Source organism: Nicotiana tomentosiformis, chromosome 5 (genome assembly GCF_000390325.3).
Source record: "Nicotiana tomentosiformis chromosome 5, ASM39032v3, whole genome shotgun sequence".
Taxonomy (NCBI): domain Eukaryota; kingdom Viridiplantae; phylum Streptophyta; class Magnoliopsida; order Solanales; family Solanaceae; genus Nicotiana; species Nicotiana tomentosiformis.
Genome location: NC_090816.1, coordinates 21066440 through 21082322, shown reverse-complemented (window position 1 = coordinate 21082322; position 15883 = coordinate 21066440). Strand labels below are relative to the sequence as shown.

General features: G+C 40.2%; 1 protein-coding gene across 1 annotated transcript; it reads right to left on the bottom strand.

The window, feature by feature from the left end:
• Positions 1 to 6955: 6955 nt before the first annotated feature.
• On the bottom strand, positions 6956 to 15432 carry LOC138892004 (uncharacterized). Its single transcript, XM_070175695.1, has 7 exons — positions 14881 to 15432; positions 13519 to 14049; positions 13091 to 13286; positions 12208 to 12980; positions 10491 to 11252; positions 10178 to 10263; positions 6956 to 7100 (listed from the first exon to the last, which is right to left on the bottom strand). The coding sequence occupies exons 1-7, from the start codon at positions 15430 to 15432 to the stop codon at positions 6956 to 6958; spliced, it is 3045 nt and encodes a 1014-aa protein (XP_070031796.1).
• Positions 15433 to 15883: the final 451 nt, after the last annotated feature.

The following is a 15883-nucleotide window of genomic DNA, read 5'->3' as shown; positions in this document are numbered from 1 at the left end:
AGAGATCAAATGAAAGAGCACCAGGAACGAGTAGACAAAATACCTGGCGCCCCAAATTGCTGCCAAAAAGGGACGCTGACAGGTTCGTAGAACAACCATATAGCGAGGAAGCGGCTCCACATGCCATACCAAAGACCTTAAAGATGCCCCATATCTCAGAATATACGATGGGACGACCGATCCCGAGGATCATGTGACCCACTACTTTACCGCTGTGAAAGGCAACGGTGTCACCAAAGAGCATGTGTCCTCCATCTTGCTGAAAAAATTTGGCGAAACCCTCACTAGAGGGGGCATTGACATGGTATTCATAGTTACCAGTATGTTCCATGGAAACGTTCAATGAGATGGCCGATAAGTTCATAACGACACACGTCGGGGCCAAGAAAGCCGAAACAAGAGTAAACGACATCTTCGCTATCAAGCAATCCCTAGGAGAAGGACCGAGGGACTTCCTTGCCCGGTTCAACAGGGTGAGGATGACACCAGTCCTATTTCAGGACACCCGTTCCCCCCTTTCATTATGAAAATAACCCGTCTAGGCCGAGATCAGGAACGACAAAGGTATGCTCCCTTGTTATTTGCTCACAATTTTTGTGTTTCACCTACAGAGGTGGTCTATGCCCTTGAGAAGCTCGGAGAAAAGGTAAAATGGACACCAAAGATGAGGTGCGACCCAAGCACCAGGAAATCCTATGGCTTGCGAGCTCCACCAAGAACATGTACACAAAATAGAAAACTGCATCGCCCTAAGGCTAGAGGTAGCGAACCTGCTGCAGCAAGGGCACCTCAAAGAACTACTTAGCGATAAAGGCAGGAACACCTTAGCAAGGAGTCTAGAATGTCCGGGACTGGGAAAGCCCCATTTACCAGCTCGTACCATCAATATAATTATTGGTGGCAGCAACGATGCATCTATCAATAGCATCAAGTTCACCTCCACCCACAAGCTCAAAAGGTTTATCACCCACAAACGGTATGACTGACTCGAAGAGAGTATCATCTTCGATGAGTCAGATGTCGACGGTTTAACTTTTCCTCACAATGATGCACTTGTCATTACTTTATGAATTTTAGATACTGATGTTAAAAGAATCATGGTAGATAATAGAAGTGGAGTGTGCATCATCCATCCGTGCGTCTTTGCATAGATGAGACTCGAGGACAAGATAGTGCCACGTTACATCACACTAACCAGTTTTAACAATGCAGTTGAATGGACTTCGGGGAAATTACACTCTTCGTTCTCGCGGGTGGAGTAACTCTAGAGACAATATTCCATATTATTGACTAGGCGGTGACATATAATGCCATCGTGGGACGACCATGGATACACCCCATGAGAGTCGTCCCCTCCAACTTGTACCAAGTGATCAAATTTCCAACACCTTGGGGAATATTCAACATACGAGGGGAACATCGCACATCCTGGGAATCCTATCGAATCGCCATGGACAACACGATAACTCAAAAAAAGAAAGATACGGAAAAAAAGCATATCAATCAGCAGGGTCGAGGTCGCCACAAGATGAAGCCAAGGAAGTCATTACGGACCTCGAAATGGTCGAAGTCGCAGATTCAACCATAGAAGACCTCGACCCCGTCCAGGTAAATTTAGTCAATTCTTGATAACTAATGCAGATTTGTTTGCCTTTAGTCATGCAGATATGCCAGGCATCCCCAAAGAGATCGCCACACACAAACTGAACGTCGACCCCCTACCCCTCGGTAGGGCAAGTCCGACGAAAGTTCAAGCCTGCCATTAATGAGGCTATCCACGAGGAAGTAGAAAAGTTATTGGCAAACGGTTTTATTAGGGAATCGAAGTCAACCCAAATGGATTGCCAATGAAGTGATGGTAAAAAAGAAAAACAGGAAATGAAGGATGTGTGTGGACTTTACAGATCTAAATAAAGCATGCCCCAAAAGATTCATTACTGTTGCCACATATCGACCAACTCATCGACGCGGCGGCAAAGCATGAGCTAGTCTATAAGGTGCCCGAAAATGATGAATAAGAAGGCCGAGTATGAGGCCATAATTATATGGTTAAGACTAGAACTCAAGTATGAGGCGAAGTGGCTGAAACTCCGTTGTGATTCTCAGCTCGTAGTCAACCAAGTTGTCGGGACTTCCCAAATCAAAGAACAAAGGTTGCAAAAATATCAAACCGAGATCTGCAAATTATTGCCCAATTTTGACGAATGCCAGCTTGACCAGATCACACGAACTCAAAACATCAAAGCAGACGACCTCACCAAATTGGCCACCGCCACCAAAAGCATAACGGCTGGAGACAAAAGCGTAGTCCATCTCCTTAACTCGTCACTAGATCAAATCGAGGTAAAATATGTAAATTAAAATTAGGATTGGCGCAATTGTATTATTACGTATTTACAGGTTGACATCCTCCCGAATGACAAAAAGGAAGCTAAAAAGCTAAGAATATAAGTCACTAGATATAGCCTCCTTCATAAGGACTTATACAAAAGAATGTATGGCGGTCCTTTGGAAAAATGCTTAGGCCCAAACTAAACCCAACACGTTCTCGCGGAAGTCCACGAAGGTCATTGCGGCGCTTATTCTGGTGATCGAGCACTCGTCAGGTGCCTCATACGGGCCGAGTATTATTGTCCCACCATGAAGAAAGACACCTTAGAGTTCGTGAAGAAATGCGAGCAGTGTCAAAAGTACGCCCCAATAATCCACCAGGCAGGCAAACACCTTTATTCGGTCACCTCTCCATGGTCGTTCATTAAGTGGGGAATGGACATCGTGAGTCCACTCCCGTCGGGACGAGGTAACGTAAAATTCCTTTTAGTTTTGACTGACTATTTCTCCAAATGGGTGGAAGTAGGAGCATTCGTCCAAATGCGTGAGCAAGAGGTAATCGCCTTCGTATGGAAAAATATCATTTGCCAATTCGGCCTACCTAAAGAGATAAAATGTGACAACGGGCCCTAATTCATGGAAAGAAAAACCACCGAGATCTTCGAAATGGCATATTAAAAGGATACTTTCAACTCCTTACCACCCAGTCGGCAACGGACAAGCGGAATCCTACAATAAGTCTATACTGAACATCATGAAAAAGAAACTCGAAGAGGCTAAGGGACTGTGGCCGAAAGTACTCCCAGCGGTATTATGGGCGTACAGAACTACCCCGAAGATGAGCACAGGAGAAACACTTTATTCTCTAGTCTACGAAACAGAAGTAGTTATACTAGTCGAGGTCGGAAAATCCAGCCTGAGGAACTTTCATGAAAGTGACACCAACAATGACGAAAGTAGAAGCATAGATCTCGACGAGGTCGATGAGCGAAGAGATATGGCATACATAAGGATGGTCGCCAGAAACAACAAGCAGAGCGTTACTATAACAAAAAGGCATAGGTGTGATTTCTTAAGATCGGGGACTACGTACTCAAAGCCAAAAACCCAAGAAAGTAGGGATCCACGAGAAGGCAAGTGAGGAACCAACTGGGACGGGCCATATAAAATTATAGGTAAAGAAAACAAGGGTTTGTTCTAACTGGAAACCATGGAAGGGAAACCCATGCCAAACAATTGGAATATCAGCCACCTCAAGTACTTCAATTTCTAAAAAAACAAGAAATGCCTTATAAGTCGTACTCTTTTTTCCTTATTTGGGACACTTCGAGTTGAAGTACATGAGAGCACACAGATTTTTCATTGCCCGACTCCTCAAGATTCTCCAAGTAGAACAACGAAGGGACTAGATATACTGAGACTGGAATGCCAACCAACACCCAAACCTTATAACTTTCTCCAAAAGCGCCCAAGGGGAAAATAATGTAATCAGAGCAACGTCTTCAAAATAATAGAACACGTTTATTGAAACTGCTCTCCGGAATAGTTAAGTTCGACCAAGCTCGAACAACACCTATCGGCCCTCGACCACGACTTAATGAAAGGTTAAGTTTGACTAAGCTCGAATAACACCTATCGGTCCTCGGCCACGATTTAATGAAAGTTTAAGTTCGACCAAGCTCGAACAACACCTAATGACCCTCGGTCACGACCTAATAAAAGGCTAAGTTCGACCAGCTCGAACAACACTTATCGGCCCCTGGCCTCGACCTAACTTAAAGGTACATTCGACCAGCTCGAATAACACCTATCGACCCCTGGCCTCAACCTAACTTAAAGGTTCGTTCGACCAGCTCGAATAACACCTATCGGCCCCTGGCCTCGACTCGACTTAAAGGTACGCTCAATCAAATCGAAAAACACCTATCGACCATTGGCCACATCTCAACTAAGATAAATATTCGACTTGTTTAAACAAAGTTTGATACGGCCCACAACTATTCGGCCCAAAGGCTCTGACCACCTTGAGGATAGCAACAAAAGGAATAACGAAGCAAAACTCACAAGCACAAAAGCAAAATATGCAAGTACAAAAGTAAAACACACACGTGTAGAAAGAAAAATACATAAATGAAAAAGGTGCATATAAAAAAAGTCAACATTGATATTTAGATGAGGAGTTTATACAAGAGTGCTTGAAGACGCCAACAAAAATATACAAGAAGTTAAAACAAAAACTAGTGACCATAACCATCCCAGCCTCCGACGCCCTCTCCGTCCTCGCCTTGACCGTAAGTGGAGTCATACCAGGCACCATCCACGAGCCGGTCTATACCATCTTCCTCATCCTCCTCAGAACCAGGTTGAGGCGTGGCAAGATCATAATCACAAGCGAGCCGAGCCTCACGAGCTTTGACTCAAGCATCTTCGAGGGCCGTCTCCGAAATAGAGCCCGCCTTATTCAAATCGTGGAGCACATCCAGTCAGGCTTCAGAGTGGATCCACTCCTCGTACAACTCTTGAGGAATGCTATAACACTTAGAAGCATTAGATGCAGAGGGTTGCACAAGCAGTTGGGCCTTCTCGGCCTCAAGAGCAGTAACTCGGTCATCCAGCTCGGAGTTTTCCTTGTCCAACTCTCCAATCCTCTCATCAAGCGGGTCCTCTTTAGCCCTAGCCGTTGACAGTTCATTATCCCGCTCAGAACGGAGAGTCCTATTTGCCAGCACGAGAATGTCAATCTTTCTCCAAGCATTCAGTCGGGAAGACTCAGCATGCTCGAGCATCTGTTGCTTCTCAGCTACCTCCCCCCTGAGAGTGTCGATTTCGAGCTAGCATCTATCCAACTAGCCTCGCAGTTGAACTGGTTGAGTCTGAAGGTCGCTGCACTGGGCCTCCATGCCTTTACTTAGCTCAAGCTTTTCTTTTTTTCTCTTCAACGCTATATCAAGAACCCTGAATCTATCCACGGACACCATTAGCATCTCGTCAATTTTCTTCAGTTCTTCTCTCAAGGCCGGCACGTCGCCCCCCTCGCGAAAGCCGCCTCCGAAGGTCCCGATACTTTTCATGGTACTCTTAGTACTTACCATTTAACTTCACATAAATTTCTTTATGTCTCTTCTCCCTCTGAGCACTCTCAATTTCCAGAATGACCGTCTACAAATCAAAGAAAAAGGAAAAAGTTAAAACTTAGAAACGAGTTAAGGCAAAGGGAAATTACCCTGAGAGCAAGACCGACATTGTTCTTTGACAGGGTACTGTCATTTATCTCTTTGAGGGTCACACCCTCGGCATCGGAACAAAGAGGACCCAGAGCGGGGACCACCTCTTCGATATTTCTCACCAAATAATGATCTAGGTGAGTCCCTCATCAATCATCCTATGGTCGTCAGGGTCCATGTCAAAACCTGACTCATCGCCCTTAACGATGATGCCAGTTTCTCTATCCTCGTCAGCCGGAGAAGCATCTGCTGCCGCCTTGGAAGATGAAGCCTCCTCTTGCCTTGCAGACACGGAGTTTTCGCCAAGCGTGCTCTCCATGACCATCTTCTCCTCAGGATGCAAAGGCACGCCCTCATCAGCCCCCTTTAGTATTGGGGCCTCGGAGGCCGCCCTATCACTTTCTCTAATGTATATTATCGCCGTCTCCCGAAGCGTGAGTTCACCTTCTACAGAATTAACGGCTAGGGGAACTCCATCCCCCGACGTCCACGGCTTTTCTATTGTGGGACCTTGGGTCCCCATCACGGGGAGAGACTTCATCATCTTTGTCGATGAGTGAAAATGTTTGAGGAGCGGGAACAACGGACGAGACAGGGGCAAAGGCAGAAGGCGCAGTAGCCGAGACGAGGACGGAGGCGGAAGGCGTGGCGACCCTTCTCCTCCTAAATGTGGGCACGGGCGCCCTATTCCTTCTTGCAGTCCCCCTGACTGAACCTAAAAAAAAAGAAACATAGGGTTTATAATGACACAAACCAATACAAAATACGAGCACAGTCAAAAGAGAAAATTACTTGTCGAGGGGAGGGCGGTTTGAACTTCTGAAAGAAGCTCGACTAGTCACGAATCGCCACGGTGCAGTAGAGAACCTACCTGACCCGATCAACAATACGTATCGCCTGAGGAGGAGGACGATTAATGGCTGCAGGGAGAGAAGAATTATTCGACCAATTTGAGATGAACAAAGTGCTTCAAAAGTTAAAAAAAAAAACTCGAACACTTACGTGTATGGTTCCAGGCCTCGGGAAAACTATCAACATTAACCACAACGGCCTCAATCTTGACATAGAAGTAGTCGAGCCAGAATTGCCGACTACCCTTATCATCCATCTTCACCACTAAGCATTTTCCCCCACGATGTCGAAGATTCTAGGTGCGAACGGATGTACCAAATGCAGCACCGTGACCTCAACCCTGACAAATTCAGCGGATTTGGATAGCATCTTGATGACCTTATAAATGTAAGGGGTGAGCTGAGCGGGGCAAACACCATAATGGTGGCAAAACTCTTCCACCAGCGGGAGAATGGGGAACGAGTAGCCAATGGTAAATAGGTAGGTATAAAGAGCACAATATCCGAGACGGTGAACATACACTTCATCCTCATTAATAGGGATCAGTTCTACATGGCTGGGAAGGCCAAACTTGGTTTTCTGGTCACCACCTCAGGCGACCGATGAAAATCAGACCTAGCCTCGGCGTTGCGAGGGATGATTAACTTCACTGAAGGAAGAGCTTCATCTTCTGCAGCGGCGACAACATCTTCCCTGTGAGCAGGCAACACAACAACCAAAGGAACGACATGACTCTCTTAATCAACATTAGAAGAAGGACTGGAATGGTTATTAAGTTTACAAGAAGATGAGAATACGAAAGAAGATTAATGTTCAGAAAGCAAAGAAAACTCAAGAAATGAATGGAGTTTGTGAAGAGCAAGAATGGTATGAAAGGAAGTAAAGTTTGAATAATGGGGAAACAATCCCTATATATAGAGATAGAGACACCAAATCAGAAACGGTTCATCATAATTGGCACTAGAATTGAAACGAAAGAACCAATCAAAGGTCACGCGTGAATCAACGCAATGCGTTGGGAATCAATATCATCATGACGCATGACGTCACTTCTTCTCTTGGATCAGATGGTTCCAATAAATCACCCGGAAAATTTAGGGGTTTGAAACATGCGATCCACAAAGAGCCACGTCACATGTTTGTCACAACGATCATTACTGATGTTATCTTTTTAGCGAACTCGACCACAAAGATGACCATGAACGCTATTATTCGCTCGTTGAACTCGCCCATGAAGACGACCTCAACAAGCGGAGGGACTAACTGTATGGGCTAAAAATTATCCTAATTATGTGTGGGCCAAGTCAACATTAAGAGAGCCTTCGAAGGCTGCCACGCGTCATCGATGTGTCTTCAACAAAGGATGAAGGTGAAGTCGAAGTGATCTGATGAAGGTCAAAGACGAGGTCGAGCTGACTCAACAAAGGGACGAGGACGATCACTCCATTTAGAAGGGCAGTAACGGCTAGTTTTAGAGATAAGATATTATAGAGAATATTCTAAGAATATTCCTCCTATCTGTACTATTAGGATTTTCGTGGTCCATGTGCCTTTATAAATAGAAAGATATGTAGCTATAGAGGGGGATAGGACACTCATTTGAAAGAAACACACATTGACATTCTCTGAAGATTCTTGCTTTATTACATACATACAAAATATACCTTTTCTTCAGATCGGTATCTAAATTTTCTCCCATGATCCAAGGAGAATTCGAATATTCAAAGACTCATCAATCATTTATCATTGACAGGAGGAATATCAAAGAATCACATCTTTTTTTGTTAACGCACCTGCATTTATTTACATAATTGCCATTATATATCATTTATTACTATTTAATGCTATTCTCTTTATTTTTGGGCCATTAAATATTATTTATCGTTGCATATTTATTGCTATTTGAATGGTACTCGTGATATTTTGCTACAAAATCAGTTAAACAATCTTTTTAATAGTAATATTGACTAAGATTAACTCTATTCTATTAGAAAATCTGATTGTTTAAACCTAGATCTAAAATTTTGGGTCAAACAATTACATTATAGAGGGATAATTTTACATAGAGTATATTGTTATAAAGATGATTGTTGATGTTATAGATAAAAAAATATTATTGTGATTCAGAGAAAAACTTGACTTTTATAGTGAATGACTGTTATTTAGGGATATTGTATTGTATCCTCATTTCCATGGTATTTTTGAAAAACATCTTTGGTTTCATAAAGTTCTTGAAAAATTAAAATGATGCTTTGTTGTATAGTAAGTTGAGAGAAAAAAACTTTTAAAACTTATGATCTAAAACAATCTAATAAAAATATTATGTGATTATAAATCATCTTATTAAAGATAAACTGAGAAGTTAAAAAAAATATATTTTTTCTTTTTAAGATTGACTAAAAAAAGTATCACATAAATTGGAATGAAGGGAATTACAAACTTTATTTTTGGAAATCACAACAAGAGCATTTCAAATGTTCAGAAAATCTCTAACCATGTTTTGCCAAAATTATTAACTAAAAAATTCAAATGAAATATCATTATAAATTCGTTTAGCCTTTTAACGTTGTTAGTTCTCCCTTTGAAAAAAAGAAAGAATATTATTTCAGGTCGAAAATGACTTCAGATTCACAAGAAATAATTTCCTTGTAAACCATTGTTGCAGTGCACTTTCTGTTTATAGAGGTCATTTCCTCAAAAATTATTGTGAAAGGAAATTTCACATGTCATGAAAACTATGATAAAATTCACAAATAGTCATTTTTCAGCTTTGTAATTGAAAATATCCGAAAGTACTGGGGGGGGGGGGGTGAATTGTAACTGATTTAAAAATCTTAGTTGACTATATAGGAATTTAGTCGACTACACTTTACACAGTGATTGATCGCAGTAGAAATAAACTGAGGAGACAGAAAGGTAAAGAAGACACAATAATTTTTATACTGGTTCAGTATCGGTATGGTACCTACGTCCAGTTCCCTTGGGTCACAAGGGTTCTCTTAGATCTTTTAGTAAGTGCTTACAACAGTGATGGTTTTAGTACGTTCACCACAAACGATATACAACAACAATAATTCTTTTTAATGTTGACACAACTTTCGTTTTATTTTCTAACTCTTCTTATCTTTTGTGACACTTGTACACTCAAGAATACAGTATTTGTACTAAAAACTAGAAAGACGTAGAAACAGATGATGTAGTTGCGTGCTTTTGGATGTTCTTCTACTTCTTCCTTTATAGCTCGATGAGTCTTCTGTTTCCTTGTCTTCTAGGATTGTATGACAGTAATTATTGGAGACCTTTCTTTGTGAGGCATAGACATCTAAGAGTGAGACCCAAGGGTAGCCTCATGAATCTAGCTTGAAAGGGTATCTAGATTCATCCTTAGTCTTGACGAATTGCTTCCTCCATTTCTCCTTGATTTGAGCTTCCGCAGATTGTTCTAGATTTGGTCTCTAGCCGTGATTATCTCTCTTCCCATTTTTGCGCGCTTGAGGATCTTTGACATGGCTGACTGATTGTCTTTCCTTCTTTGTTTTTTGATTCATTGATTCATTTTCCATGTGAAGCAAAGTTCAAAATACATAGCCATTGAGTATGATCTTTTTTCCTTTCATCAATGTCGTTCCCTTCCAGATCTGCACACAATGAGATGTCATTAGTCAAGGATTCTTTGGATTATTGATCATTATTAAAATTCTAAACTTAACAATCTCCCCTTTTTTGATGATGACAATAATCTAAAAAGAGTTCGACTAATTTATGGGTACTTCCCTTTTACGAGTGTACTCCCCCTAACTTGGAGCTCTTCCTTGTTTGTTTCTTCTCCTGTCTTTGTACTCTTTTTCTTCTCCCCCTTTGACATCAATCAAAAAGATCAAGAAGAACAATAGCTAATAACTAGTTAAGCAGACAAAAATTATATACAACTAGCAGTTATACCGAGCATAGTCGTTTGACATGCTCATCCAGACACAACCAAAAGAAACAATTTTAACATCCACAAAACAAAAAATAAAAAGATTGTCTAAGTATCCCGGACATTTAATTCCTTCCAAGGAAATACTTCAGGGTATTGATCACTTTGGTGCAGAAACTGTCATAGGAGGCATCAATATCTTTGGTGACTTTGGTAAGCTTCTTAGTTACATCCTGTATAGCCCTGATTCCTTGCCTACTTGTGGCTTGGAGAGTGACCCTTAGCCTAGCCACATATGCTCCAGTTTCCTTGGTTACTGCCCTGATCTTGTCCACATGTTCCTGCATAGAGGTTAGTAATTCCTTGATACCTGTAATGTTTTGCTGTATTAGCAGCAGCTGATATGAGGAAGAGGATTTGCTGGCTTCAGATTTAATCCCTCCAGTGCTCTGATGAGGGATGAACTCAGGTGCTTTGTCTTTCTTAAGCCATGTTCCCTCAATAAAGGTATATCCCATCACAGCAAAAGCAGTCTTGTCATATGTGTTGGAGATGGTTTTAGGAGCATAGAGGGATAAATCCACTTTCATAACTTTCAAGATGTGAGAGATTAGTAAACCATAGGGAAAACTATTCGCAGAAAATGAGACATCCTTGTTGCTTTCAAGCATGTACTGACGTACCCAGGCAAACCAATTGATGGCCTTCCCATTTACCAAACAGTACAAAATAAACATATCTATGAGATACAGAGTATTAAGAGAACTAGTACGAGGTAGCAAAGTGGTAGCGATAATGTTGGCTAGTACGCGGTGTTCAAATTTCAAACTTTTTGGATCAATATCAGGGGTTTTTTCAGAAAACATACTTTTATCTTCCTCAAACGACACTTCAAAATTATCTGGCCAGGAGTGTTGCACAAAAAACTATACCCAACAAACTTTGTTGCAAAGGTTTTCTCAAACTAATAAGAGTCAAGAATAATACGAGTTCCTAAAACCATGGATTCTAGATCATCTTTATAATTCACAAATAGATTTGCATAAAACATACGCACAAGTTATTCATAGACAGTATCACCAACATTAGCAAATAGAGAGACAAGTTTCTGAGTTTCGAACATAGAGATAACATCACAGTGAGAGTTTTGCATAGATTTTAAACTTACAGTGTGGCCAAAATCAATCGACTTTCCTTTGAAAGCAACAAACATAGCCTTCTTTCCAGGGCCATAGAAGTTCATCTTGTATTTGGGGCCTTCTGAGAATATTGTTTAGGTATGGACTTCATTGGACATTTTCCCGCCCTCATTTGAAAGATGAGAATGTCTTCTTGAGAATCACTGGAATCATTCTCGGTCAATAGATGGTCTGTGCTTTCTGAGGATTCTACATCAACAGGATCATCTTTGGTTTTCTTGAAGCAATGGCTTCTTCTGGGTATGGAGGAGGAAGGAGAGAGTTTGGTTTTGGCCATGAGTAAAAGAGAATAGAGAGATAGAGATTGAGTTTCTTTGAGAGAACGGGGGATATGATTTAGGGGGAAGGGGTTAAAAAAGGGTTTTAATGGACGCCTCGATTCTCGGAGAGACGTGTGAATGGCAACTGAAAAGTTGCCTTCTGCAAGCCCGTCATCAGTTCACAAATAATGCATGTACAAACTAATCAAGTACTAAAAGACTTTTTGGGCGAAAATTACGAAGAATATATATGGACAAAAATTAAACTTAGACAATTATAGAAAACACTAAGTACAGTTATACGGAAATTGTACAAATACCAATTTTGTTACGAAGGAAACATAATCTTTCTTCAAGCAATGGTTTTGTAAAAATATCCGCTGACTGATTTTCAGTATTGACAAATTCTAATACAATATTACCTTTAGCAACATGATCACGTATAAAATGATGTTTATCTCAATATGCTTAGCCTTAGAATGATGCACATAATTTTTTGATAGACAAATAGCACTAGTATTATCACACATAGTAGGAACGCAGTTAAGGCGTAAATCATAATCTAATAGTTGATGCATAATCCATAGGACTTGGGTGCAGCAGTTGCCTACTGCCAAATATTCTGCTTCAATAGTAGATAGGTCTACACAACTTTGTTTCTTGTTAGGCCACGATATAAGAGATTTTCCAAGTAATTGGCACGTTCCACTTCTGCTTTTCCTGTCAATTTTATCTCCTACAAAATCTGCATCAGAAAAACCTTTGAGATCAAAGACATCTAAGCGTTCGTACCATAATCCATAGTCGATTGTCCCTATCAAATATCTGATAATACGTTTAACAACAGTCAAGTGAGATTCTTTAGGAGCTAACTGATATCTTGCACATTTGCAAATGCTGAACATAATATCTGGTTGACTAGCTATAAGATAGAGTAGAGAACCAATCATACCTTGATACATTGTTTCATTGACACTCTTACCATCTTTATCTTCATCCAAGGTATTTGACGGACTCATAGGCATTCCTATAGCCCTTGCATTGGACATGCCAAATTTTTTGATAAGCTCTTTTGTATATTTTGTTTTACTAATGAAAATATCTTTCTGTACTTGCTTGATTTGAAGCCCAAGGAAGATAGTTAATTCCTCCATCATACTCATTTCAAATTCTCGTTTCATGATGTTTGAAAAGTCTTTGCATAAAATAGGTTAGTGCTGCCAAAAATAATATCATCTACGTAGATTTGTACAATTAAATTACCTTGAGACGATCGTTTGATAAAAAGAGTAGTATCAATATTACCTCTGCCAAACCCATGTTCGACTAAGAATGAGCTCAACCTTTCATACCAAGCTCTAGGAGCTTGCTTTAGACCATACGGTGCTTTAGACAATTTGTAGATATGATTTGGAAAGGATTCATTTACAAATCTTGGAGGTTGCTTAACAAATACTTCCTCAGAGATGAACCCATTTAAGAAAGCACTTTTCACATCCATCTGAAATAGTCTAAAACATTTGTGAGCATCATAGTAGAATGCGAATAGATTCTAACCTGGCGACAGGGGAGAAGGTCTCCTCGTAATCAATTCCTTCTTGATATGAATAGCCTTATGCGACCAGTCTAGCTTTATTTCGTACGACTTGTCCAGATTCATTCAACTTATTTATGTACACCCATTTTGTTCCAACAATGGATGCATTTGGTGGTTTAGGAATGAATTCTCATACCTTATTTTTCTCAAATTGATCAAGCTCTTTCTTTATTGCAGTTATCCAGCTTTTTTCCCCAAGTGCCTCATCCACCCTTTTTGGTTCGAACATGGATATGAGAGCAATATTTGATGTATGCTTTAGTGATCTTATAGTTTTCATTCCTTTATGAGGGTCTCCAATAATGTACTTATGTGGATATCCAAGCTCACTTTTCCATCCATTTGAAACAACTGATACTGGCTCCTTTTCAACAGGATTTGTCTGAACAATTGTAGAAGGTTCCTGATTGTCTATAGGACTGTTAGTCGACTGATCTTGCTGATCAGTCACCTCATCATGAGTGTTTTTACCTGTATTTATAGACTTTGGAACTATGAAAATTTCCTCATCTTCAGGAAGTTTTTTATTCCATAAGTGAGGGTTAGTGTCCACAAAAACAACATGTATAGATTTTTCAGTAGAAAGAGTACGCTTATTAAAAACTCTATATGCTCTACTAGAGGGAGAGTATCCGAGAATAATACCTTCATCGCTTTTGGGATCAAACTTACCAAGATTGTCTTTTTCATTGTTGTGTATGAAGCATTTGCAGCCTAAAAGATGAAAATAACTTATGTTGGGTCTTTTTCCTCTCTATAGTTCATATGGAGTCTTCTTGAGAATAGGTCGAATTAAACATCTGTTGATGATGTGACATGCTGTGCTTACAGCTTCTGCCCAGAAGTGGTGTGAAAGTGAATTTTACACAATTATAATTCTTGCCATATCTTGCAAAGTTCTATTTTTGCGTTCTACCACTCCATTTTGTTGCGGTGATCTTGGAGATGAAAAATTGTGAGAAATCCCTTGATCATTGCAGAAGTTCTCAAATGCTTTGCTTTCAAATTCTCCTCCGTGATAACTTCTTATGGAAGATATGTAGTAACCGTTTTCCCGTTGCACCTTCTTGCAAAAGACTTTAAAGTTCCTTAATGCCTCATCTTTATGACATAGAAAGATAACCCAGATAAATTGAGAAAAATCATCTACTATCAAAGGAATATTTTCTACCACCTATGCTAGCAGTTCTAGTTGGACCAAAAAGGTCCATATGCAGGAGTTGAAGAGGTTTTGTAGTAGAAACAATATTTTTAACATTAAAAGAGGACCTACTTTGTTTTCCTAGTTGACATGCATCACAAATTTGATTTGGAAGACTAATGACAAGATCATTTTTGGAAAGTTTATGAATAGTATGCATGCTAGCATGACCAAGTTTTCTATGTCATATCCAAGGATCATCAATCATAGAGGCTAGACAAATTTGATTGCCTAGACTATCTATGTTACTGATGGTATAGACATTCCTGTCTCTATTTTCAGAAAGAATAACTTTACCTGATTCGTCTTCAATAAACCAACCATATTTTTAAAACGAACCTCATAGTCATTGTCACATAGTTGACTGATACTGAGAAGGTTGTAGCCAAGTTCATCAACCAGGTATACTTCGTCTACATCACATGTTGAGCTGAGGGAAACTCTTCCAACTCCAATTACATTTTCTTTTGATTTGTCTCCAAAAGTGATTGTTCCGCCATCTAGTTTGGTGACAGTTTTGAACAGTTGTTTGTCGCCAGTCATATGTCTGGAACACGCGCTATCAAGGTACCATTTCCCTTTTCGATTCTTCTTGTGGTGTTCCTGTAAAAAAGAAAAATTACTTATTTTTAGGTACCCAAGCCTGCTTGGGTCCTGAATAGTTAGTGCTATGAGTATTAGCTTGACTAGAGGGCTTGTGTCGCCAGACCTATCTCCCGTTGTTCTTAAACCTGCAATGATTAGAGGTATGATCGAGTTTTCCACAATAAAAATAGGAGGGGTTATTGGAATTTTCAGAGACTTTTTCTCATCTAATTTTAAACATGCAGTGGTTAGTGTTGTGACCATTTTTGCCACAATGAGTACATACAGAGAGATTTCTAGTTCTAGCCGAAGATTTATGAGAAGCAAATTGATTCGATCTAACTGAACTAAGACTGGTGGATTTTCGCAATCCATTCAGTTGAAGTTGAAGTTCATTAACTTCATCTTAAAGCATATCTCTCTCAATCTCACACACTTCCAACTTCAGAGCCCAGTCTTTCTTTTCTCTTTGGATTTTTCGAAGTTCATGCAGAACTTTCTCAATATCTGCAAGAGAAATATCAATAAATTCTTGGAGTACATGAGAGTTAGGACATGTAGGAAGATGTACCTCACTTGTTCCTTCGTCTGCCATGAGACCAATTTCATATGAATCTTCATCGATATCTTCTTTGATGGCCATGAAGCACATGTTGGCAATTTCCTCGTGATCAGATTCTTCTTCATCACTCCAAGCTCTAAAGGATTTGTTCTT